Below are 27,179 nucleotides of genomic sequence, written 5' to 3' on the forward strand. Positions count from 1 at the left end.
AAATTAACGCAAAATTTGTCATTAATCAGCATGTTATGAAAGGATTCCGAATTTTCTAAAAAAAAAATTAAAGATATAGGAAAGAAGTTGAGTCATGTTTAATGGTTGTTAGTTAATACACTACGTGAGATATAATTTGAGGGAATACCAACGACGAATGAGTTTGTGAAAACGTGCATTATGGCGAATCATCATCCCTCGTACGACTTTGAAGACAGAAGTCAAAGGATTCGCCATCGAGTCGGCACTGCGTCAAGACCTGCAGATTCCACTGTGGCTTGTACAAGGTATTATTTCTCTCATTTTCTCCTTTAGTTGGTTAACTACGTTGATAAATCTAAGAAATTCCAATTTTTATTGAACATATATAAATAACTAACTTTTATATAATTAAGCATAACAAAGTGTGATGTTCTATTTATTCTACAATGAGAAAATTTTTGGTTAAAAATGGACTAATCAGAACTTTCTGGTTAAATTTAGAATTTTATTCAAAATAAACGGAATTCTACCTGATACAATACTTCTGGAAAAATTTATTAGAATTCTTATTTTTATCAGAATAATTGTATCAATCAGAATTCTAGTAGATTTAACCAGAAAATTCTGATTCGTCTATTTTACACCAGAATTACTATTTAATCCAATCAAACCGTTTTTCTCTCATAAATTCAATACTTCCAAGGGAAATATGATTATAATACCAATCGATCAATTGCCTAAATGATACCTTTTGCAGTATGTTACAAAGACTTACAAATTGGATTGTCATGTAAAAAGTTGAACATGTGGTAATAAGCGTGATAAGCCAAATATTAATCTACAATTTCCAATGTTCATTTCGGTATAGAGAAGAGTTGCCGAATGTGTATCGCAAGCTATTTTTTATTATACTTTCCATTTGGTATTGATTTGTACGCAAATAAATGTTGGAAATTGTAGGTAAATATTTGGATTATCTTCCTTGGAAGTATTGAATTTATGAATGAAAGTAACTAAAAATACAAGAATAATAAAGAAATCATTGATTTATTATTTTTACGTTCCTAATCTTAACAATTATCGACAAAAGCCAAATATTTATTCTTTATTAAATTGCAATAATGAAATGTCAGGATATCGAAGTAAAACTCTTAAATTTATTTCGACAATTAACATTTGTACTCATATCAATTATCAGTTTTATTATTGTCAATTACCAGTCTTATCTTGTGGCGATATGATCTATACGAAACTTAATAAGTATATAGATAAATATTGTAAAATATTACATAATTAGATAAATATTGTAAGATAAATATTATAAAAATATCGGTTTAATCGTTATAATAATTGCAAATATATATTTATAATAAATGAAAAATATTCTATAATAAGCCTTTTTTCTGAAAATACAAAATTGATGATAAAATTACATGGTTACATTACACAGGGCCACAAAAACTTTTTTTAAAGAGAAACAGAATAGATGTTTCTTTTAGATTTTGAGTCGTTAAATCCGAATTCGTAAGCCGTTTTGCCACTAGTTTTTTAAACAAAATCGAAAAAAATTATGGAAAATTTGTGAAAATTAAAACATTTAACAAAAATTCTAGTAATGGACTCTCGAAATTGAATTAATATAGAAAAATCAGGCAAATGAGAATGCGGTGCGGTACTTGGTGTACAATTATTGATTACATGTATAGATAAATTGTATTTTAACTTGCTTTACATTCGAATGTTTTAATCAACTTGGGATTATCATCAGCGAAATCATAATGAGAAAAAGAAGAGTTTCCACCTTCCTGTGTGTAAGACGAGTCCCCACTCACAGCTGCATAATTCTGAATCTTTCTTATGGTCCAAAACCGGTGATGATTACAAACTTGGCAAATGCCGATGAGGTGTTAAACGATTATTATTTTAAAATAATGTCATATAGACTCACCTGAAGACAGGAGCGCGAAATACAATATACTGCAAAAATTAAAAGCTAGATTCCTTACGTCAAATTTCAAAAAGCAACGAGATACAATAAAAAATGTTAGCTGTATCGGCGTCAGAATCGTTTGAAAAGATTATTTGTGCGCAAAACAAAGGTAAAAGTCTCAATAAATGAATACATATACATTAGGCTGACAAGGAAAAGAGAAAATATTTTTTTTTTAATCGGTCTCTGAGCTCAAAAGCTTCTATTTCATGTCAAAAGGACATCCCTAAACTTTATCAAAAAATATAAAAATTTAGAGGTCGCTAGTGAACGATTCTTAAATCGAAGTTTCGATTTTTCTTAATACATGTTTGATTTGATATAAAAATGGTTGAAACCGGATTTTAAATGTGGTACTGTATGATTTTTCGATCGCTGAACACGATGCAATCATTCATTTAGCTTTACGATATACGCCTTAAAAAATACAGCCTGATTAATGTGAAAAATAATCAAATTTCGAGTTTAAGGTCCATTTTAGCAAGATTTCAAGCGTTCAAATGGGTCGTTACTCCCTTTATATTGTAGGTCTGTTCACGTAGAACAGATCCAGTTGAAATTTTCCCAGGACTTCCTACAGGGCCTTTAAAAATTGCATTTAACTGGATTATAAACTATTTTTGCATCAAATCAAACATGTATTAAGGAAAATCGAAACTTTGATTTAAAAATTATTCACTAACGACCTCTAAATCTTATTATTTTTTGATAAAAATTTAGAGATGTTCTTTTAGCATAACATGGAAGTTTTTAAGCTGAGAGACCGTTTAAAAAAGAATTTTTTTTCTTGTCAGTCTAATTTACAAAGTGTCCCGTAAGTTTTAGCCAATCGCTTTTATGTAGATAGAGCGAATTAAACTGAGTCGAAAAGTCCTCTACCATTTTGCAATTTTCGCAATAGTTAAGATATTAATTACTAAATATTGCCAAATATTGGTTTTGAATAACTTGTTATTCAAATACTATCAACTTTACAGAAAAACTGCAAGAGACAAATATCATTTATCGTCTTCTCATAAAGTTCTGAGAATTTTTTCACAATTTTTTCAGAATTTTTTAATACCGTATTTTCTAATGTTAGTAAAAATAAGTAAATGCAGCACTAAAAAGTTGATAAAAAATTCTGAAAAAATTCTTAATGTTCTATGAGAAGAAAATTAATGATTTTTGTCTGTTGCAGTTTTTTTGTGAAGTTGATAGTATTTGAGTAAAAAATTATTCAAGACCAATATTTGGCAATTTTTACTAATTAATATATTATTAACTATTACGAAAATTGCAAAATGGTAGAGGATTTTTCGACTCAGTTTAATCCACTCTATCTACACAAAAGCGATTGGCTAAAATTTACAGGACACCTTGTATACAGAATAAAATGTTACTAGGAGTCATAAAGTCACTAACACATGAGATTTAAAACTCATTCAGAATATCTACGTACGCATGATTAAGACATTCAGTATCTAATTGTAAATTTAAGCTATTATTTTGTAGTTTAATAAATAACATTTTGGATGTTAAACGTTTATTCAAAAATCTTTCGGTATCTAGAATTTTTACACTTGTCCAATCAAATTCGTGATTGTGACCCAGTCTATGATCTGTGATTGGGAGATAGTGTTCTTATTTATGTGATTACTGTATTCTGAAATCCTGATTTTTAGTTTCCTATCTGTTTGCTCTACGTAAGTTGCGTTGCAGTCATTACATAAAATTTGATAAGCTACGTTTTTTTTTATTCAATTCACATCTTTGTGGACTTTAATAAACCTATTTATTTTGTTGAGACCATAAAAAGCTAGTTTAACATTTAAATCTGTCGTTATATTTTCCGATACGTTTTGAACAATGGAATCGTAATCCATGAAATATTTCCTTTATTGTCTGTATTTTTGGCAATATTTTGTTTGGAGGTTTGTTTGTAACAAAGACATTTTAAACATTCATTTATAGTATCAAAAATGAAATGTGTAGTGGATAATCATTATTTAATAGTGTTTCAATGATAAAAGTAATATTCTTGTTATGAAATTTCGCAAGTAACAGGAGGAAGGCTCTACCAGTCATTCCAATTATAAGGTCCCTTTTCTGTGAAAACAGGATATGCGGAAAAAGATGTCACGAAATTTAAATATTTTCCTGAAAAGGTTAGTTTGTGAAACCAATCAAATTCCAAGGTATTGTCATTATTAATAATTGTAACGTCCAAATAGTTTAAAATATTTCCGCCAATCTCTGTTGTGAATTGGAGTCTCGAATGAAATGAAATAAATATATTAACCCTTAAAAACACTTTGATCCCTTTTGTAAAGTAAATGCCACACTTGGAACGGCATACCCAAGCCAACTTTGATTGCTTAGACATTCATAAAAAACATTTAAAAAAAATTTTTTTTTTAATCTAAACACCAGACAGTAAGGAGTATAACAGTACTAAACAAATGTACGTATTCTTATCAATAAAAAAGTTATGAGCTATAAAGTAAACAATAGTTTCGAAAAAAATCACATTTTGTTAAAAAATTCTTATTTTTCGTAAGTTACAAAAATATTTTAATATGCATTTTGAAAAGTAGAAACTTAAAAAAAAATACTGCATCATTGTATCTTTTAAAAAACAATTATTTAAAAGGACGAAAATGAAGAAAATTTGAAACTTATTTTGGAAAGAAAACATATATTTTCTGTTGTTAAATAACAAATTGAAACAAAAACGAACCGAATGTGTAAATTTATCGAATTAACAGTGGCATAAGAAACATTTATTATAATTATAAGTAATTATATTGCATAAATGATTACACACGCGCGCGAGCACACACATACACACACGACACGACACGCACACACAGAGTATCCCGTTTTAAAGGATCCACTGAAAATATTTCGGAAATATTGCGTAAATTAAATCTAACAATGTTTCAGACAAAATGTTTTGACTTCGAAGAGGACATAAGATGGTATATTATTACATGGAGAAAATTTTATATTAAGTTTTAATACAATTTTAAATTACACTTTACTATGTCTTGTATTTTCGATGGACTCTCTCAACATTATTCCGACTTAACTTTTACTATGGTAATACTAATTTTTATCACATAAATAAAGTAATTATTTTGTTAAACCATATTTTAACATGGAAACAGTTAATTTTTACTATGGTATGCGAACAAAATTTGCTATGAATATTTGATTTTGTAATAAAAAAATATTTACTATGAAAAAGTGTAAAAATTACGTTATATTATTGTTTTTAAAAAAATAACTATAGCATTTAAATTTATAATTTACGTGAAGATCGCAACTACTACCACATTCTAGTAATTTTAAATATAAAATTTTCTCCATGTAGTTGGATGGTGTTGTCAAGGTCAGGGAAAGGTTACTTTGAATTTTTTTAATGGAACCCTTCACTTTTCATTACATATTCTTGTAGTTTATCTCGAGAGCTTTTCAAAACACTATATAATGAAATATTTGTTCATTAAATATTTTTCGAGTTATAAGGCTTAAAGATTACAATACCGCCGGCATTAGCATTAATTACTCAAGGTGTCCGACGAACGGTTAAAACCTCTTCAATGTTATTCAGGATCATGATCTGGGTAACATTTATCAAGATCAAAGCCATTGGAGCAAAAATATATTATAACTTACGTTGATTATACCAGCAAAAAGACTATCTTAAATGCCACACTTAAGTATAATATGATACCCATGGCAATTTTCAATGCTTGATATTTCCTGAAATCCTCGTGGCAAATTATCTAAAGTTTTATGGAACATAAAGATAATAACAAAAAACATAAATAAGGAGCATACAGCCACATACGCAAGATGTTTATCGTACAAGTCATACATTAAAAAATTTTATATGTAAACATTTCGCTCAAGTCGTGACCATCAGTAACAATAAAGAAAACGTGAAATATTAAATATTAAAATTGTACATTAAGATGTCGAAATAGAAAAAATTTTTCGAAAATTAATCTTGTTTTCTTGAACTGTTTGACAGTGAGATTAAGACTTATTTCTTGATACTTGTAAGTTAAACACGGGATTACCAGATTCTGATAAAAATAAATTTCTATATAAGTTATTGTCATTCAATTAATTTGTTCAGTGTGTAATTACTTATACAAAACTTACCCGTATTTCCACAACTATCAAATATAATGCGATGCTGTTAGGTATGAAGAATATTAACTTACATGGAAAAATTTTTTAATTTGATGGTAAGACTGCTTTGTACAAAAGTTTATGTAATTACAATGACATTCTCAGCGATTTTCGGTAGTATTTATATATATTGAAGAAAAGGAGAAGGAAATCGATAAGTTGGAATAGTATATTGGTGAAGGGGAACTATTTTTTAATTATTGGCATAAAAATCTCGGGAAAGCGCGATGTATCACTTTGTTTGTTTAATTCTGACTCTTGCTTCTTTATGTGTATCATTTCTGATATTATTCTTTTATAGTATGATATTTCTGAATCTATAATTTTTGTGTTGTCTCCCAATCAATTCTGTGATCATATTCTAGCTGGTGCTAGGAAACTACAGATATTGTATTAGAAGATTTTTTAATGGGAATCAATACGTAAGAATACTACATTATCATTAAAAGAATTAACAAATCAAAGGTTCAATTGGGCTCTCGAAATATAATCAAATAAAGAACGACTAAAAAGGGCAATTAAGAGCCTTAAACGCAGTACTTAGTGCGTGAATCAAAGTATAAATATATTTCTCTAATCAGTATTCCATACGTGATATACTATTCTGAACGTTTCGGCTATCTTCAAGCCATCTTCAGCAGTCTCCATTAACAATAAATTAGTTAGTTCGCCATAACGAAGCCATGGAATGCAGTAAGCAAGTCTCTCAGATTGCCACGTCTGGAGAGCATTTAACCGTCAGTTAGTTGATTAACTAAATACCAGCTGTATCAACAATGAGATCATTAATATACATTCATTGAAATCGTCATAACGGTTTAATCAGAAGACTTACCCCTGCACACCATAACCACCAACATTATAAATTAAATAATTTTAAATTCCTTAATAAATTAGACACATTCGTATTCTTTGTAATAAAATAACGTTCGCCGTGTCACAAACAAAGTCAAGTTGTGTAAAAGAACACTAAGTGAGAATGTTAAGAACGGAAACAATATTGTCAAAAGTCCTCGAATTGAAAACAGTACATATAATCGCATGAGAATAGTTACAAGAAACAAACACTACTTAAATTCAAAATTTATCAATTATAAAAGAATTATTATATGCAGTCTCTATTGTTCTAAATTCTACATTTTTCAAATTTAACGAAGTAATTTTTAAACAAATTTATGGTTTGCACATGAGATCTCCTCTCTTTTCTATTTTAGCCAAATGCGTAATACAAGATTTAAAAAATAACATTTTTTTAATATTGACGTTTTCGATTTTTTTACTGTCGATATGTTGACGATATTATAATAGCTGTTGAAAAAGATCAAATTCAAACAATTTTGGGCACGTTCAATTCGTATCATGAAAGAATATAGTTTACTGTGGAATATGGCGATGATGCAAGAATTAGTTTTTTGGATGTTAAACTATTAATTGATAACGAAACTATTATTTTTGATAATTATAAAATCCTACAAATTCTAGTAAGTACTTAAACTTTAATTTTAATCATCGAACATAAGAAAGATGTTATTGGATAACTAGACAAATTTTTATTCCTAATCGTGGGATTGCCCTGTTGCCAGAGAGATGGGAAAAAGTAGTAGAAAATGGAGGAAATTACTTTGATTAAGGTATTCATTCATCTTCCCTTCGAAACCGATTTTCGAGACGAAAAAACGATAGGAATTAAGTTTTACACCTAATAAGTTAATATTCTTCATACCTAGCATTATATTTGATAGTTGTGGAAACACGGGTAAGTTTTGTATAAATAATTACACTGAACAAATTAAGTGAATGACAATAACTTATATAGAAATTTGTTTTTATCAGAATCTGGTAATCCCGTGTTTAACTTATAAGTATCAAGAAATAAATCTTAATCTCACTGTCAAACAGTTCAAGGAAACAGGATTATTTTTCGAAAAATTTTTTGTATTTCGACATCTTAATGTACAATTTTAGTATTTAATATTTCACATTTTCTTTATTGTACTGATGATCACGACTTGACCGAAACGGTTACATGCAAAAGTTTTTAGTGTACTTGTACTATAAACTGTATGACTTGTACGATAAACATCTTGCGTATGTGGCTGTATGCTCCTTCTTATTTATATTTTTATGTTATCGAGCCACCTCTAATAACTTTTGTTTAAATTTTAGAGATAAAACCATAAAGCTTATTTTCTGACTCGAGATAGTAGCCACCTTTCAAAAAGTTCTAATCTTGGAAATAAAAAAGCCTAGGTATGCCATACCCGAAAGTGTTTTTAAGGGTAAAATATTTTAGTAGTCATGTTAGAAGGTACAGTAGTGGCAATATCGTCAACATGTCTGACATAAAATAGAATTGTGAATTTTAATGTTTTTAGAGTTTTCACCTCCAAATCCTGTAACACTGAGTTCGCAATCACCGGAGACAAAAGTGATCCCATGGGTAGGTCATAAGTTTGTCTGTATATATCCCCATCAAATATGAAGGGTCGAATTAAAAATGAGTTTAAGAGCGATGATAAATTCGTCTTTTGGAATATTACAATCTCTGGATATATTAGGCCATCTATGAGAGATGCTTTCAAAGTCTAGGTCAAACGTTATATTAGTGAAAAGTGAAATGACATCATGTGAGATTAAAGTGTAATTAGTGTCAATCCTAACATCAGATAATTTTTTTACTAGATCGAAGCTATCTTTCACATAGTTAGAAGTTTCAAGAACATTGTTATAAATAAAGTATAAAAAGGTAAAACGTTTAAGGAAAGAGAAAAGTAAATTAACATTAAAATAATAGCAGAACTGATTTAAGTATATTTTTGTAAGTTAAATATAGTGTAAGAAACAAAAAAGTTTGGCTTCACTAATGTTAAGCATTATAGTCTAAGATATCATAAAACAAATTGATGTAAAGTGTCATTTTACAAAAGTCAGGCGATCTACGTGAGTCATGGAAGTTTCTTTCAGCTTCAAAGATGGATATTTTAATTGTTACTGCATCTTCCAAAATTAACAATTAAAATATCAATTTTTGAAACTAAAAGATCTTCCACTCTTGCATATTGCCTAGCTTTGCTGCAAATATTTCAATTTTTACAGATTTTCCATTGTTTTTTTTATTATCTAAAAAAATGAACGTTGATGAAGCAAAATGGTTTACAAATTCGGATTCAAATTCGGATCCAGCAATCAAAAATTTATAAGAAATATCTACTCTAGTTTGTATTTTCCTCTAAAATATTTTGTAGTCATATGTTATTATCAGCAACATAAATTGATCGAAAATTAATATCAGACGTATACATATAGGATAGGATGGGGTATTATGAGCACCTTAAGGATACATTTTAATATATCTAGCATACTGAAGAATAAAAAAATCTTATGGATACTATTTGATAGATTTGTTAATGTTTTATTTTAGTATTAAAATTGACTATTTTATTGCAAATGTTGAAATGGTGGCGGTACTCTTATTACCCGCCCAATGCTCATATTATTCTCTGGGTAGACTAATATGAACATCCTTAGAGGTAATATGAGCACAAAAAATTTTTTGTAAAAAATTATTCAGAAATGAAAGATTAAAATATATACACACACACACACACACACATATATATATATATATATATATATAATATACACACATAAAACCTTTTATTAGAACAAATGCCAATCAAATGTTTGGTTAATATAACCAAAAAATAATGTTACATTTACAAATATTTAGTAAATATTACCAAATGGTAATAGTTTGATAATACTTTTTAAATATTTGTAAAAGTAGCATTATTTTTTGTTATATTAACAAAACATTTGATTGGCATTATTTCACCGTACATTTAGTAGTACTATTACCAGACTCTGAGAGGGTCAACCACTGTTAAAAAAATATACGCTAATGTACAGTGATTGCTAATTATGGCAATACAACACACTTTATTGCTAGCACTGCTATTGTATTGTTAATATTGTTATTCTATGTATTGCCACTAAATATTGTTAATGTATTGCTACGTACTACTATATATGTATTTATTGCTAGCACATTGCTAACGTACCCAGACAGCACAAGACGTCTTCAGGATCATCCCGACTATGTCCCAGGACGTTCTGAAACATTTTGAGAAGATTTATATATCCAGGGGACGTCTTCAAAGCATCATCTTCAGGACACTTTTAAAATAGCCTGAGCGCATCCTCAGATCGTTCTGGAGACAGCCTCAGAACGTCATTTTCAAGACCTAAGACAGTTTCAGGATAGCATTATTCTTATGACATCTTAAGGACAGCCTTAACCCTCAGTACATACAAGGGGTTAGCATAACCCTACCTGATTTTCATAGTTCAGGCATTCGAACATGCTTTGAGCAGTGGTGATGAGGCTGGGGGGGGGGGGGAGACTTATGTACCACCTCTACAATTCCCTTGCTTGGCGACCTTCTAATGCGCCATTAGGTACGTAATTGTACGGTGTAAAGTGCGTGTTGCGGTTACTTTAACCCCTTGTATGTATAACGTCAGAAAATCCGGACTTACTGCAAAATTAAAATGTAAGTAGAAATTATTAATTGGATTATTTAGGATTTTAATCATGAATGCACATCATAAAAACATGATTTAAGTCAATTTAATTGTGTTCTTAATATCAGAAAAAGACTTCTTTCTCGTTAATGACTCCCGCGGCAAATGCGCCACGATACGGCCAGTATCCAATGTAGTAGAGAGTAGGAATGCATCAGATATCCGGAAAATATCCGGTATCCGATATTATCCGGCACTTTTTTACTATCAGACCGGATAGTCGGATATCATTATATTAGTATCCGGGAATATATCTGGTTGAAATTTGATGTCATTAAATTGTTGAATTTTTCTTATACAAATGTTCTAGAAACAAGTATGCATATTCATGATACTATAATATCTTATACATTGTTGCAAAATTACAATATTTTTCTCTATAGACTTTTTTTTTTAATGTAGTACCTTTCTCTTTAAAGGCGCCATTTTTTAATAAGCTATTTTTATTAATAATTATTGTAATTATTAATATTAAATATAATAGAAAATTGTTAATATTTTCCGTAAAAGAACAATAGGATCACTTTTTTTTATTTATTTCCATTAAAATTCAAAAATTTTCGGTTTATAATTAATTTCCATAAAACTGAAAAATCGCTTACTTTCATTCTGCAAAAAAAAAATATCGTTTCTAGAACAAATCGCAAAAACGCCTGTAGTTTCTTAAAGTTCAACTTATTAGCTGTTGATTCATCACTAAGAAAAAATCTTTTTTTATTTATTTTTGACAAAAAGATGAGATTTTGAAAAATATTTGTTTTTTTTACGTTTTTTTCCAATTCCTTTTCACTTATTGCAAAATATCTTTTGTGCTACATTTTAGACTTTCTAACTCAAAAATTCTTTTTTTTTTCAGTCTTCAAACGATAGAGTAAAAAAAAATTAGTTAAAATCGATGCACCACAATCTGAAATACAAGCAAAAGAAAACGCTGAGTTACAAAAACCCGAATGTGGATAGATAGGAACTGCCAGAGTTGTGTGTACTGAGGGTTAAGACGTCCTGGGAATAGCCTGACGTCATCTTCAGGACTTTCAGAACAGTTTCAAGATATCCTGAGGTCGTCCTGAGACGGCCTCACGTCGTCATCTTCAGGACTTTCTAGGATAGTCTAGGGACGTCCTGAGTACAGTCTTATAACATCTTGAGGATAGCCTTAAGACGTTCTGTGGACAACCTAAGAACGTTATTTTCAGGACTTTCTAGGACAGTCTCAAAACATCGAGCATTTCTTGGATATTTCAATCTTTTCTGTGTGTGTGTGTGTGTGTGTGTGTGTGTGTGTGCGCGCGCGCGCGCGCGCGTGTGCGTGGAGGGGGAGGGGGGTGTATTATGTATAATTCCATTAATTCCGTCCAATTTTCTAGCAGAATGATTTGAAATTTGTAATCACACCAATAATATTATAAATTTTTTAAGTCAGCAATTGTTCGCGAATAATTTATAGCCGTTATGTATGAATATTTATATAATTACGTTTAACTAAAGATTTCACATTACTATACTAGAGAATGAGACAACACTAATAGAATTTTCTATACACCTAAGAATAAAATTGTAAAAATAACTTGCAGATGAAATGTTTTTATTGCACAATATCCTAAGAAATACAATATCAAATAAGTTAAGTAAATTTAAAAATAAATAAGAAAGCGGTACAAAATAGCACACACTATATATTCTCGACGGGAAAAACGGCGATAAGGATGGGATAAACTGGGGAAGGAAAACACTAGAACACAAACACAAATAGCACAGTCAAAGCCAGCCACACTTATGCTCAAAAATTAAACATGCAACACTCAGATCGCAGCGAGACTAAATACACGCCCGCCACGGTTGGACAATCTCTCGAGACTGAGGACATTCACTTTGTCATTGTTATTTCTTAACTAATTGTAAGTTAATAAATACCAGCGTATTATTTTTATTCGTTTCCATGTAATCTCCTCAATTATTAATAATATTAAACTGTCAGCAAAGATATGAAATTAAGAATAATTATTGTAAGAGATATAACGTTGGCAATGATCACAAGCGTGCGATTAACTCAGCGTAAATGTATTAGGCTACCGTTCTAGGGATCGTAGGCTCAAATCTTACCGGCGATGCGATACGTTTTAATAATTGTAGTTAATAAGACAGAATATAAGTATGCGAAACAGTAAAAATATTAATTGAACTGGAAAAATAAAAAATAATAACAAAAAAATTATTTTTTTCTACCTGATTATTTTTCTCTACAAGATCCTGTGGAGGGTCCTGAATATATCCTCGAAATCTCTAGAGGACGCCCTCGGGATCATCCATAGGACGCCGTCGGGATACATTGAGGCGCTCATTTAATATTCCACAGAACGTCCTCAGGATATTCCAGACCGGAAATAGGACATCCTGAGAGAACGTCCTTACTACCTGTTCTGACTACGGTCTGAGGACGTTCTGAGGACGTTCTGAGGACGTCATTGTGCTATTTAGATAGTACTGCTACTGCTAGCATTACCTGTTTTATTACTGTACTGTCGCAATATATTTTTAAAGAAATGTACAGTGATTGCCATAGTGGTTGACCCCTCGCCAGACTCTTTTTTTCAGTGTACGATAAGGAATAATGAAGATGCTCATAATAAACGACATGCATACCTATCCGAAAAACTTCCGTATCTAATAAATCAATAATGATCTTGGGACTTTATGAAGTTAGAGTGGCTCAGTATTGTTTACTTTACAAATATTAACATGCAGAACAAAATATTTTATCTCAATATAGATTGAGGACCTTATAAAGTTAGAGGAAGAAACGTAAGAAATAAAAAAATAATGTACCTGCTTATTTAATATGATAAATATCCGAAATACATAAATTTATATCAAACTTCACAGCATATTGGAATGTCGCGAAAGCAGATGCATCTTTTTACAACTGTTGGCACTACTAGTATCAACCGTTACAGAAATATAAAGGGTGCTCATATTACCTGCAGTGCTCATAATACTCTGCCCTACCTAAATAGAGCCTACCCTACTATATATATGTGTGTATATATCAGGGAATATAAATAAAATAAAAACATCTTTATCAGTTATTATTACTTAAAATTCTTCAAATACAAAAATTTTAACAATTCTGCAAAAACAAATATCAAATGATACAATTAATATCTGAATGATACAAGCAAATTTCGCATTATTATAATTTTACAGTACTCAATATTACGTGGGACACAATAGCGATATCACTGAGGAAGAATTAGCAGAATTACCTTCATGTGTTTATGCAGGCAGATCCACGCAACATATCGCGCACACATCGCCACATACACATTCTCCTTTGCACTATCATGTGCCAGTTTCAACGCCAGGTAATAAACACTACCAAACCAAATAACTGTAATAATAAAGTTATTTGATTAATATTTGTTAAAAATAAATTTTTCGTTCAGATCATGACACAGAGATGAACGGCGTAGAAGAAGGTTATTATCCAAATGGCAGTCCTTATAGAATTCAAAGACACGCGGCTAATATTCGTGAAAGAAAACGTATGCTGAGGTAAGGAATTTCCGAAAGTAATTGGCAAATGTAATCAAAATATATTTTATGAATAGTCCATGTACAAAAATTTAATTTTTAAAATAATATATCATCGAAACTTAAATATATGAACATAAACTATATAAAGAATATACATATACGGTCTATATAATTTATATAATCTCTATATACTGTATAAAGGTTATGCATTTCGCGGGTTTCCTCCGTGTCCAGATCCATTCTTGAGATGCCAACGTTTCGTGAACTTTGCAGTCCATCAGGGCGAGGGGATCTGGACACGGAGGAAACCCGCGAAATGCATAACCTTTATACAGAAAGCACCCGTGGAAGCCTCAAGAATGAAATCTCTATATACTATATACAGCCTATATAATCTATATAATCTCTAATATAGTTTAATATAGTATTTCAAGGATATATATATGAACTATGTATGTGTATACAGAATTTATACAGTCTATAGTCTATATCCTCGAATTAATCGCTACGATTTTAAAGATACGACAAGTTGACGACAAAATATTTTAACAAAAGTTTGTTTTAATGAGTAATTAGTTGTGAAAGATAAATTTAAAAAATACTTATCTTTTTAACCAAAAATTAAAATTGAATGTCGTTTTTTTAAAGATCCATGTATTTTCTCAATATTCTTACAGTATATATAAAAAGACGAATTTATCACATTATGTATTATGTTAAAGATCCAATAATCTCAATCCTCCGCAACTCGCAGTCTTGCGTAAAGGAACCATGGTAGTGTCGTTGTGCTTGGCTTAGCGCCAAGACATTACCATGTCTCCTGATTATTCGATCCCAAGATGATTCAGTTAATACTTACAACATAATCTGTCGCCTATATTTAAAACAGTGAGACAAACGTAAACAATTAATAACAAATTTGATTGGACGCACTAGTGCACACTAATGCATATTAAAACCATTATACATTAATTTAATCCAATTTTAAAAGTGAAACGCAATTATAAAATTCATCAAATAAAATTAAATCCGAGTCCTCAATATTTAACAAATTTAAGAACAAAATATGTAGGATAGTAAGAGTCTGACACCTTATATGTAAATATGGGGTGATTAAAAAAAATGTCTATCCTCAAACTGTCATATTCCTGACTTAATTCTAAGACGATTTTTCCTTTACGAAAATTTTGTAGTTTAACTTTCAAATTACAAGAAAAAATAGCGTATCACGGGCCGCATGATACGGACGCGTGAGAGAAGACGAGCAGAAGCGGCACTCACGGGGTGCGTTCCGTTTCTCGCATGATGCGCATAATGCATCGTTTATCCTTGTTGCTCATCAAATGTTAAACAAGGACAATGGATGCATCATGCACATCATGCGCGATACGGAACGCACCTACGGTTAGACGCGGGCGCTTTGCGCGCGAGACGCATACTGATCAGATGCACACATTCACACGTTTATAAAAACACATTTCTTCTTACTTTTCCCTTTTACTACACTATCTCTTTGTTTTTCACATACTTTAAATATGACAATTTCGTTAAATTATATATTAAAGTGATGAAATTAATATATTTATATTATTCATAATATACTGATTTATAATATTATCCTTGTTGTTTTTCTCTAGCCAGATTTTGACTAACTTCCATATTTAAAATGGTGCATGCCCATGTATAAAGAATAAATAATAATTATTTATTTGGCAGCCTCTGGCAGCTAGATTTTGAATAAAACTGATCATAGACTGATCACATACTGATGACAGAAGGAAATATTTCACAAAATGTCATATGAATTTGTACGGAATCAAGTAATTCTTTGGACATTATATTAATTCTTATTTTATTTATTACGCGATATAAAGGACCTCGCACAGATCTTATGGAAAAATGTTCCTCGGTTAAATTAGCTGGAATTAATGTATGTTGTCCTCGACGTCCCGAACAAAAGTCTCAATGGGCACGACTCTCTATATTCAATACTTTTCCGTCCAAAAACGTTTAAAGTGGAAATCTATGATAGTGCCATGTTTCTTCACGAGTCATATATATGAATCTCCCCCCCCCCCCCTCTCTGCGTGCGTGCGTGTGCGTGTGCGTGCGCGTGTATTCATATGCGTATATACAGGGTGTCTCATTTTAATGTCCCACCCCAAATAACTTTTTCATTTTTAATCTTAGAAAAAAATGTTTCAGACAAAAGTTGTATGGCTTAAAGGGAAACGTAAGATGGTACCGTTGGTTTTACCTTGAATAGTCGTTTGAAAGTCACATGAAGATCACCTTTAATTTCTTAAATGGGAACCTACATTTTTTATTACATATTCTTATAGCTTACCTTGGGAGCTTTCTAAAACACTACAATAAAATATTTGTTCATTAAGTACTTTTCGAGTTATAAGTAAACTACGGATATTTATGCAAAATACTTAACTGAATATTAACCATCGGACAGTTTTAGCAATCGATCGTTGTTCGTTAAAGAGTTATTAATAAGTAAAATAGAAAGGTTGATTCCTTACCCTTAAAACGACATCAAAACTAGTCTAAGCTCAAAAAGAAATTCTTAGAAAATAGCATTGAATCTACAATACCTTTAAAGCATATTGTTCCAGTATCAATGCATTACAAAAATATATAACATTTTTTTTCGAGCTTCAAGCTTTTAGCAGTAGCACCACCTTGTATTCAGCATTCAAGACAGAACTATATTTGAAAATCAAAAAATAAATGATTTCATGACGGAGGATTATCTGATTTATGAGTTCTATTATTATAATAGAATAATTTTTATAATTTGACACTTCATTACAATTTATTAAATAACGTGATGATTACAGTAATTTACAATTTAATATGTTATTTAATGTATTATTTATCTTATAAAATTGTTAGATCGATAATCTAGATAATCTCTTAATTTCACCTCTTACGTTCGATACTATTAATTTATCATGTAAAGTAACACTATTTTATTTTTTACACTATTAATTCTTTAACTAATGAAGACTGTGTTAATCGAAACATTTTATAAAGTCATTTTAAATAATACAAACATAATGTATTATTCTAATTTGCTTGTTTTCTGGACGTATATATTTGATATATATTTGTAATCCAAATCAACACAAGCTTAGTTTCTATTCTTTTTTATTAAATATATTTAGATATTTTAATATATATTAATCTTACAAATGCATGAAAGGATGTGAAATTATTTGAATTTAAGATAATTACACCAGAACGCTGAAAAAAGGACTAAAACTTCTGCATATCTTTAATACATGGAATGTAAAACGCACAGTAAGCTTCATTTTGAAAAGTAACTTTATGTACCAAAAATATAATCTAAATTAATTAGAAAAAATTTTTTTATTTTTGATAATACTATAACGCTAAAATCGCGTTTGTGAACTGTCACTTGCTAATGGAATCAGTCGTTGCTTGTATATACCCGTTATAATATTAATGTTTTGCATTATTAATTCACAATGCGATGTTTTATTCCAGGATACATACATAAAGATGTAAAATATACATATCTAGGATATATAGATATATACAATAAAATATTTATGTTATATTTTCGGTACAAGATACGCGCGGGCGGATTGTCAGTGTGATTGCAATTTTTAGCAGCATCAACTCGGCTTTCGACGAGCTTCGGGTCCATGTGCCAACCTTTCCTTACGAAAAACGACTGTCAAAGATTGATACCTTGCGCCTGGCCATAGCTTACATTGCTCTCTTGCGCGAGGTTCTAGCAGCCAGGCTTGATCCCTTGACATACGTCGAAAGATGTCTTAGGGGTGAAATAAATGGCGAACGAGCTGAATGGAACACGAGCGGTATGTTTACTTTTACATTCATCTAAATATTTCAAATACATTATGACCTATTAAAAATTATAAGTATAAAAGTTATAAACAACCCACGTGCGGTTCTATAACTGGGCTAACGGTGCGGTGGGCCAACGTCGGATACCAAGTTCCGATTGTCGGGCCAGTACTGGCTGTAACATCGCGTCGGTATAATATCCAAACAATAAGATCGGCCCAAAGTTGAATGCTAGTGCTGGGCCGATATTGATCACGAACGTCGGCCCAATGTTGCATGCCAGTGTCGAGTCGACAATGGTCACCGACATCGGTCTCCAGTATTGGTTGTAACGTCGGGCCGATGTCAGCATAATATCCAAATAAGATCGGACCAACGTTGAAAGCCTGTGTCTAGCCGACACTGATCATCGACATTGGCCCAACGTTGAATACCAATATCGACCCGACACTGGCACTGGTGCAATAGAGAGTAAAAAAAATAATTATTTTTTAACTAAAGATATTTCATATACAAGATGTTTATAAGTGTATGGTGAGATTTTACCTAAAATTAGATATTTAAATTAATTTCGAAAAATCCATTTATCTTGAGAGATTCAAACCTAGGACTTCTGGATCAAGAGCCTCCTGCCTTACGTGCTACACCATTTTTTCAACTGATAAATTATGTTACTTATTATCTATTGAGGTTTGCTGAATCTTATCCGATGTTGAACGTTGCGCCGACGTTGGCGATATCACGGTAAACAGATTGTCCTTAATCGAACACAGTGCGACATCGGCCGAGACTATGTTAGCCGACTCTTATCTAATGACAACTTTAGGTTACGGTCAGGCCAACATTGGGCCAACGTTGGCAGTATAATGGCAACCAGATGTCACGCCAATCACGGCACAATGTCGGACCAAGCAATGTTAAGGCTCCTGAGTAGTCACCACAGCCATGTTGAATCGTGACGTCAGAAGCGAGAAATGATACGCTAACTTTTATTACATGCTATTTATAAATAAAGACAATTTAGATCAAATAAAATAATGAGATTGCTTTAAAACATTTGTTGTGTCAGTGAAAAATTACTAGGTACAGACCGATGTGAGTGGTGTGTGCAACTTTCGTGTGCGCAACTTTTGTGTGTGCAACTGTACAGTGTGCAAATGAACTGTCTAATTGTACGGTGTGCAATTGATCGGTGTGCGAATGAACTGTGATCAAATGTACGGTGTGCAACTGAACGGTGTGCAATTAAACTGTGGGCATTATTATGTGTCCAATTGCAATGTGCGCATTTGCAACGTGTCCAATTGTACTGTGCGCAAATGCGCCGCTCCCACCTGAGCCGACCTCGCGTCGTGATTGACATGACAACCGGTTGTCGACATACTGCCAACGTTGACCCGATAGTAGTTAAGTAAGAATCAGTCTACATAGCTTGACCCGGCATCGCGCCGTGATTGTCATGACAACCAGTTGCCGACATACTGCCAATGTTGGCTCAACGTTGACCCAACGGTGGCCTAAAACTGTTTTCAGACAAGAATCAGCTAATATAACCTGGGCCGACGCCGCACCGTGCTTGACGTGACAACCGGTTGCCGACATACTGCCAACGTTGACCCGAGAGTCATCATTAAGTAAGAGTTCGTTAATATAATCTGGGCCACCGACGAGATACTATTAAAGACCTTCGGCGCTCATGGAAATTCGCGTGTTAAAATTTAAGTGATTAAGAGTAATAAACTAGTAATACGGTACTAATTTCATAATTTATTAGTTTTGTAGACATGTACATATGTTTAAAACTTAATAATACTCGATTTTTATTTAAAACTGTTATTGAAAACAAATATATGAATTATGAGTTTTTACTTCGTTGACCAGATCATGCTTTATTAGTATTAATAATTTACAATAGTGTCCGAAAAATAAAGTACAATAGTTCACGAGGAATAAAAGGATATCTTTTGGGAGACCTATGCATCATTGGCAATTTTCCTCTTTATTACAAACAATTAAACTTGAATGATTCCAATTGAATATTAAATTCTCAACAAGAGAAATACTGTTTTCTGCAGAATACTTTACCTTATAGAAATTAAAAATATAATTTTCAAGTTCTAAAAGAAGATACTTTGAAGATGATAACATTATATTTTTTAACCAATAAGAAATAAATGCTTGTAACGATTCAGCTCAAATGCTTGTATAATTCTGTATGAATTTATATACCGAGTATGTAGTTCTTTAAATTGCGCGCCGAATTGATTTTTCGGTCTTAAAGTTTCAAGAACGAAAAATTATTTCAGTGCGCAGTTTATATAAAGGACTACATACGTAGTATATTTTATACGTAATATGTAAAATCACAGAATTATACAAAAGCACTTAAGATCCAATTAGATTGTTAAAGACATTTATTTTCTATTAATTGTATTTTCACATGTACGGTCCTATAAGGTTTAAAGTGATTCTTTAATAAATCGAGCTACCATAGAATGTCTAATTTTTTTATATAACAAAGTTGAAGTACCGAAATTGACGTGTGCAAAATTCTACGGTAGATTAACGATGAAATAAGAAAGAGAAAAAAATGTTGAAAATGTACTTTTCACGTATAACTTATTGTTAATGACGCATAAGGCTCGCAGACGCATCTTTGATTAACTACACACAAATCTCACCATAGACTTTTTTCAAAAACGAGATTATAATCATGTAAAAAATTAAGATTTTAATGATCACAAAAAAGTAATAAGTCAACGGGCATTCTGGAAAGATATTTACGTGTATAAACTTGCATATAAATTCCTCGAGAAGTAAACATAATGGTTTCGCGTTTAGCAGATTCATGGCGCGATCCCGTGACGGAACGTATGAAGAATTGGCAGAACACTCGTGATTGGCTAGACTTGTTTTACGTTCGTTCCGCCGATTTTATCCGCAAATTTTTATTTTATGCGCATGCAATATACGGAATGGTATGGAATGGTACAGAATTGCCGGGATTGTGAGATTTTGTGCGAAGAAGACAAAATGTCGAATGTTTAGCCAAAAACTTCAAATAATTGAGGTGGTATTCTAAAATAATTCACATATTTTTCTCTATCTTCGACTAGCATTTCTTTTATAAGATTGTCACTCGCTCTTTGTTGTAATTTCTTCTCATCACTAAATATCACTAATATATCGCACCCAATATTTTCATTCTTTATTTTTATTTCTTTCTGCAAATTTATATAATACATATTATAGCTTTGCAATCTCTTGCGGCATACCTCCTTCTTTTTAAATACACAAACACTGTTTTAACGAATTTAATAATCCGCAAATAATATAAAACAAATTTTCCAAATCCATATTCTTTTAAATATTAATAATTGCTTTATTTAAAATACTGTTAAACGAGTAAGTTGTTTTCAACCGAATAAGGTTTGTATAGAGTTTTGGATTGGATTTCTTGAATTTTGACGAATATATATACACGCATATACACGTATGTGTGATTCCGGTCCGCGTGAGTTCGTTTCCTTATGTCCCATGGTGCGGAAAAACGCAGAAGCATAATCTATGCGAGCCAATAATATAAACTGTTCCCATAGATACAACAGAGAGGTCTATGGGTAAGATCTCTTGTGATTGAACACACGCCAATTACGCTTCCACTAGTTCAGCTCCATGGGACATAAGAAAATACATGTCAGCGGAGCGCAATTGACGGAACGCTTGCGATTAGACAGATATCGTTCCAATTTCGCATTGCGCGTACGTTCTGCACTATGGAATCGCGTCATTAAAGCTGGAAACACAATAGACACAGGCACTAGGCACAGGCAACAGGAAATAACGAGCCGTCCAATCAGAGCTCTGGGATATAATATCGAACTTATACCCCAAAGCTCTGATTGGACGGCTCGTTATTCCCTGTTGCCTATGTCTATTGTATTTCCAGCTTAACTGTTACGGAGCGGACCGTGAGCGCTCGCTGCTAATATTAGATGATCTGAAAGAATACACCAATAGCAGCTCACGGTCCGCTCCGCAACAGTTGAGTCTACTGAACACGACCAATCTCATCTTGTTTTCGTTCGATGAAGATGCAGCTCTTAATTAACTATCATATATTTCATACTATTTCATTAAGATATAAACGTAGTTTTAATATTTTATCCAAATCATGCAGATTGGCAATACGCAGTTCTCAAATATTTAATTTAGAACAAATTAGGAATGCACCGGATCGTGAAATTATCGGATATCGGATATCCGAAAGGAATGTAACATCGGATATCCGATATCCATTTGAATATCCGGGAAGGTCATTCTTTGAGTTGGATATCCGATATTTTCCGAATATCCGATCGGATTCCGGGACAATGTCTAAAAAAAAAGCTGATCAAAAAAGAAAAAGGACTGTAAGGGAAAAGTAGTGATAATAATTATGATTTTAATGTTATCGTCCGAGTTTGATTATCAATGAAAATGATAACTGCAGAGAAAGAAATTGTAATTTTGTAGCAATATATAAGATATTATAGCATTATTTATAGAACATTTATACAATAAAAAGTCAACAACTTAATGATATAAAATTTCAATCGAATATATTCTCGGATATTAATGATATTCGACGGTTTCCGGTCAGATAGTAAAAAAAGTAATATCAAATACCGGACACTTCGGATATCTGGTGCATTCCTAGAACAAAAAAAAATTACTACATATTTATATTATAAAATTAATCGTATGAATATCATTTAAGTTGTAAAATATATAATATTACAACTTCTTAAGAAATTAAATATTACACCCATTATTGCAGATCTGACGGCACGCTTATCCTGGATAAATTGGGAAAATTTGGGGGTGAATCCAAATCGTCGATCAGTACTTACTACTCTGGCACTGACAACCGACAATATGAATTAAATACTGATAACATTTTGGCAGTAATTTTTCTTTTCTTTGTAAATATCTTTATGCACGGATAGAAAAAAAGAGAGAAAGAAAGGAAATGCTAAAGACTTTCGCGATCACATTTTAGTTAACGTGCAATACAAGCGACAAACATATTCAGTATCTATGTATACATGTATAAGATATAGTACAATTTAGTATTTGCTTTGAAATAAAATCGATGCTGTTCGAGACTCTTAGCTATATGTATTTTTAATAATGCCAATCAGAACTTATATTTCATTTAAGGAGGTTCTCACATTTTTTTCATTTAATGAAATATAAAACAAGTCCGTAATGTATATATAATACAAAGATTAATTATATTAATAATATCTAGAAAGCATTTCATTGATTTTTACCGTACCGTTTGAAAGATATCTAGTTCTAAATGAATGGAATTTTACATTATGCATACGCAAAAATTTATACCATAAATATTTTTTTCTTAATTTGAGACATTGTATATGAAATAAAAATTTCAAAAACATTGTAATGACAAAGTAAACTTAAGTTTATTCTGATAATGTTTCTTTTAAATTAAGCGCACAATTAGACAAAAATTAATACCTTTTTTTCGATGAAAAGTAGCAAGAATACTTTGATATTTACTTGTCAAGTGAACGACGCATATGCGTATGATTACACATAATACTTAAAGAAAAATTAATTTTAAACTCACTAATAGCAGCTTTTAAATTTATGTCATATATTTAAAATGTTACAACATTTTCATTATTTGCATATTTTGCCGTGTGCACTATTTTGAAAGCAAAACGTGCATAATAATAACTTAAAGATATACAATTTCAAACGTAATGAATCAATCAATTATTAAACCAAATTTATCATTACATAAACGTCTTATAACTTATATATTTTTAGTTGAAAATATTTAATAACATCTAAAATTAATAATAATTATATATAATTACATTGACGAATTAGTTAATGTAATTATATATAATATATATATATAATGTTACTGATAATGTCTCTATATTACTGTTTTAATCGATCCTTACATATTTTAAGTATTTAAGCTGTCTATTGACTAGAAAGTAGCACAAGAACCTCCTAAAGAATAACCAGCAAATTCTATAGAATGTTTTAATTTATTCAAAAATCAGCAACCAAATAACGAGCAATATAAGATGTTTTGTTAATATATTTAATATAAATTTAACATATCAATATATATAATTATCAATATATAAATTATAATATAAACGTTTTGGCTACACAGAGCCTTCCTCAGTATAAATAAGTTAACATATTTCTTTCGCTTTACAACTATTTTAAATTAAAGAAAAATCCCATGTTAATTATTGATGATAAATACTGGTGAACCATGTCAAATCTTCAAAAGATGTCCAAATTAAAAATGCAAAACTAATTACTCGTTTAACTGCGAAAATTACGTTTAGTTCCATAATCTAAAAATTTCTTCAACAATTGATTTATCTAAATCAAGATATATATAAATTTGTAGGAATATCTAATTATAAAAAACTATACAATCAATACTCACATAATGGTACGACAACGATTTTCTCAAAAATTTTTATAAAAATAAGTAACAATATTCGTTTAGTTTCAACAATGACGACATATAACGTTATGTCTAACAGTTCCCGCGGATGATCGAGATTATATAAGCCTACAATTATAACTGGTGGGAGAACACAAGGTTTTCTATTTGTTATTACTTGTGGACTTTTCTTTTCATTCGTTCAAACTAACTGTATTTATAAGAGATTTCTCTTATGCCCATTTCCACCAATATAGATTAACTTTAATCTCGGTTCAACTTACTCTTCGTCTTTTTCTAATCTTTAGAACTAGAAAAAGACAAAGAGTAAGTTGAACCGAGATTAAAGTTGATCTACGTTGGTGGAAACGGACCTTAACCTCCCACCTTAAACCTTCTCCCACCGGTCATAATTGTAGGCTTATATAATCTCGATCATCCGTGGGAACTGTTAGACATAACATTATATATCGTCATTGTTAAAACTAAACGAATATTGTTGTTATTACTTATTTTTATAAAAACCTTTGAGGAAATCGTTGTCGTACCATTACGCGAGTATTGATTGTATAGTTTTTTATAATTAGATATTCCTACAAATTTATATATATCTTAATCTAGATAAATCAATTGTTAAAGAAATTTTTACATTATGGGACTAAACGTAATTCTCGCCGTTAAACGAGTAATTGATTTTGCATTTTTAATTTGGACATCTTTTGAAGATCTGACATGGTTCATCAGTATTTATCATCAATAATTGACATGGGATTTTTCTTTAATTTAAAATAGTTGTAAGGGGAAAAAAAATATGTTAGCTTATTTATACTGAGGAAGAGACTCTAAAACGTGTAGCCAAAACGTTCATATAACAATTTATATATTGATATGTTAAATTTATATTAAATATTATATATTAACAAAACACCTTATATTGCTCGTTATTTGGACGCTAATTTTTTAATTGTTTTGCATTGCAAAACTTCGAGCGTTTATTTATATTTCTTGTTTTGGTTTTAATTTATTTTACATTATTGTTGCAACTTTGATGTTCGTTACAATATATTGGTTATGTTATTAAAATTTGTTATAACTGAAATATAGTAAGAAATATTTTTTATTTCTTGTATTATAAAGAAGCGTACATGTTAAATCCATATGTCATTTAAATATACATATGATAAACGTTTGTATTGAAATGTACAGTGTGGCTTTTTTATCAGTTTAAGTCTATTTTATTAGTACTATTTACTTGTGTAAAAACCTTCTTGTCATTATATTAACTCCATTTTAAACTATTTACCCACACAAAATGTAGTATTGTAGTAATTTTGCAGTAATATTACAAATTTGCTGTAATATTGCATGGTAATATGTCAGTAATAACTGTATAAATATCGCTGCAATATTAAATGTCCGCAACAAATTCATCGAAATATTTCTGCGATATTTTTGTAATATTACTGTAATATTAGACAATATTTCTACATATTATACTAATATTTTGCAATATTGCTATAGTATTTCTATATACTGTAGTGGTATTATAATAATATGACATAGTAATATTAAATATACCAATAATATTGTATAAATATTGCTACAATAATAAATGTCCGCAAAAAATCCATTGCAGGTATATTTCTGCGATATTTTTGCAATATATTGCAACATTATGAGATATATTACAATAATTTACATAATTTTATTAATTACTAAAATCTTATTGCTCAGTGTATTACATTTTAAATTACATATAATAAAGTCACAAAAAAAAATTCAAAAGCCTAGAAAACACATCTAAAAAAAGATTGGGAATCTCAGAGAGATACGCTAACTCGATTCCTTCTTATAGGGTTGTTGGACGTTTTCTTCTTACGAGTAGCGTATTCCTCTCGTGGCAGGGCCGTGTACTTATCCCTTCAGCACGAAATATTATAGCAATATTTCAATAGTGTGCAATACGACAAAAATTGTAACTTGTTATATATATGAATTAAACAGATAGCACTACAGTTCTGGCAACCTGCGAGTGACTCTATATCGAATGTTCGCGAAATCTAATATAGTTATAAGATGATTGCTGATGAAGATTCCAAAGAGAATCGAAACGTTCAAGAATTCAAATAAAGATGATTCCAACACATCATATGGATTGAAAATTTATTACGCACCTCCGCTCGCGTCGAGTCTTATTAGCCCAATTGTAGGTTATATTTGTGATTTTAATAAGTGAGAGTCTTATGTGCACATATTTTATATTTTTTTTTAAATTGTAACAATATTAAAATCATAATATTTTATTGGAAATATTGCAACAACATTGCAAAATATTATAATATTAATTTTGTAGAAAATATTGCAACATATGTTGCAATATTACAATTCAGTAAATAAGTACGCGGGCTACGAGTGTTGCATGATTCGAAATAAATTCACACATGCGCGCTAGCGTGAGTCGCCATCACTGGTGTACATATTTTACAAATGCATAGAGAATGGACTGCGCGATCCGTATCTAAGTAGTGTATCAAATGTGGTCGACAATAATGAGAGAGAGGTCCGTGGGAGACGGCC

General features: G+C 30.9%; 1 protein-coding gene across 1 annotated transcript; it reads left to right on the forward strand.

Moving 5' to 3' along the window:
* Positions 1–65: 65 nt before the first annotated feature.
* Positions 66–23,175, forward strand: LOC108766577 (48 related 2). The gene is made up of 5 exons (XM_018515962.1): positions 66–287; positions 13,943–14,100; positions 14,182–14,290; positions 17,918–18,129; positions 22,938–23,175. The coding sequence occupies exons 1-5, from the start codon at positions 181–183 to the stop codon at positions 23,042–23,044; spliced, it is 693 nt and encodes a 230-aa protein (XP_018371464.1). The 5' UTR covers positions 66–180; the 3' UTR covers positions 23,045–23,175.
* Positions 23,176–27,179: the final 4,004 nt, after the last annotated feature.

This window comes from Trachymyrmex cornetzi, unplaced genomic scaffold (genome assembly GCF_001594075.2).
Source record: "Trachymyrmex cornetzi isolate Tcor2-1 unplaced genomic scaffold, Tcor1.1 scaffold607, whole genome shotgun sequence".
Taxonomy (NCBI): domain Eukaryota; kingdom Metazoa; phylum Arthropoda; class Insecta; order Hymenoptera; family Formicidae; genus Trachymyrmex; species Trachymyrmex cornetzi.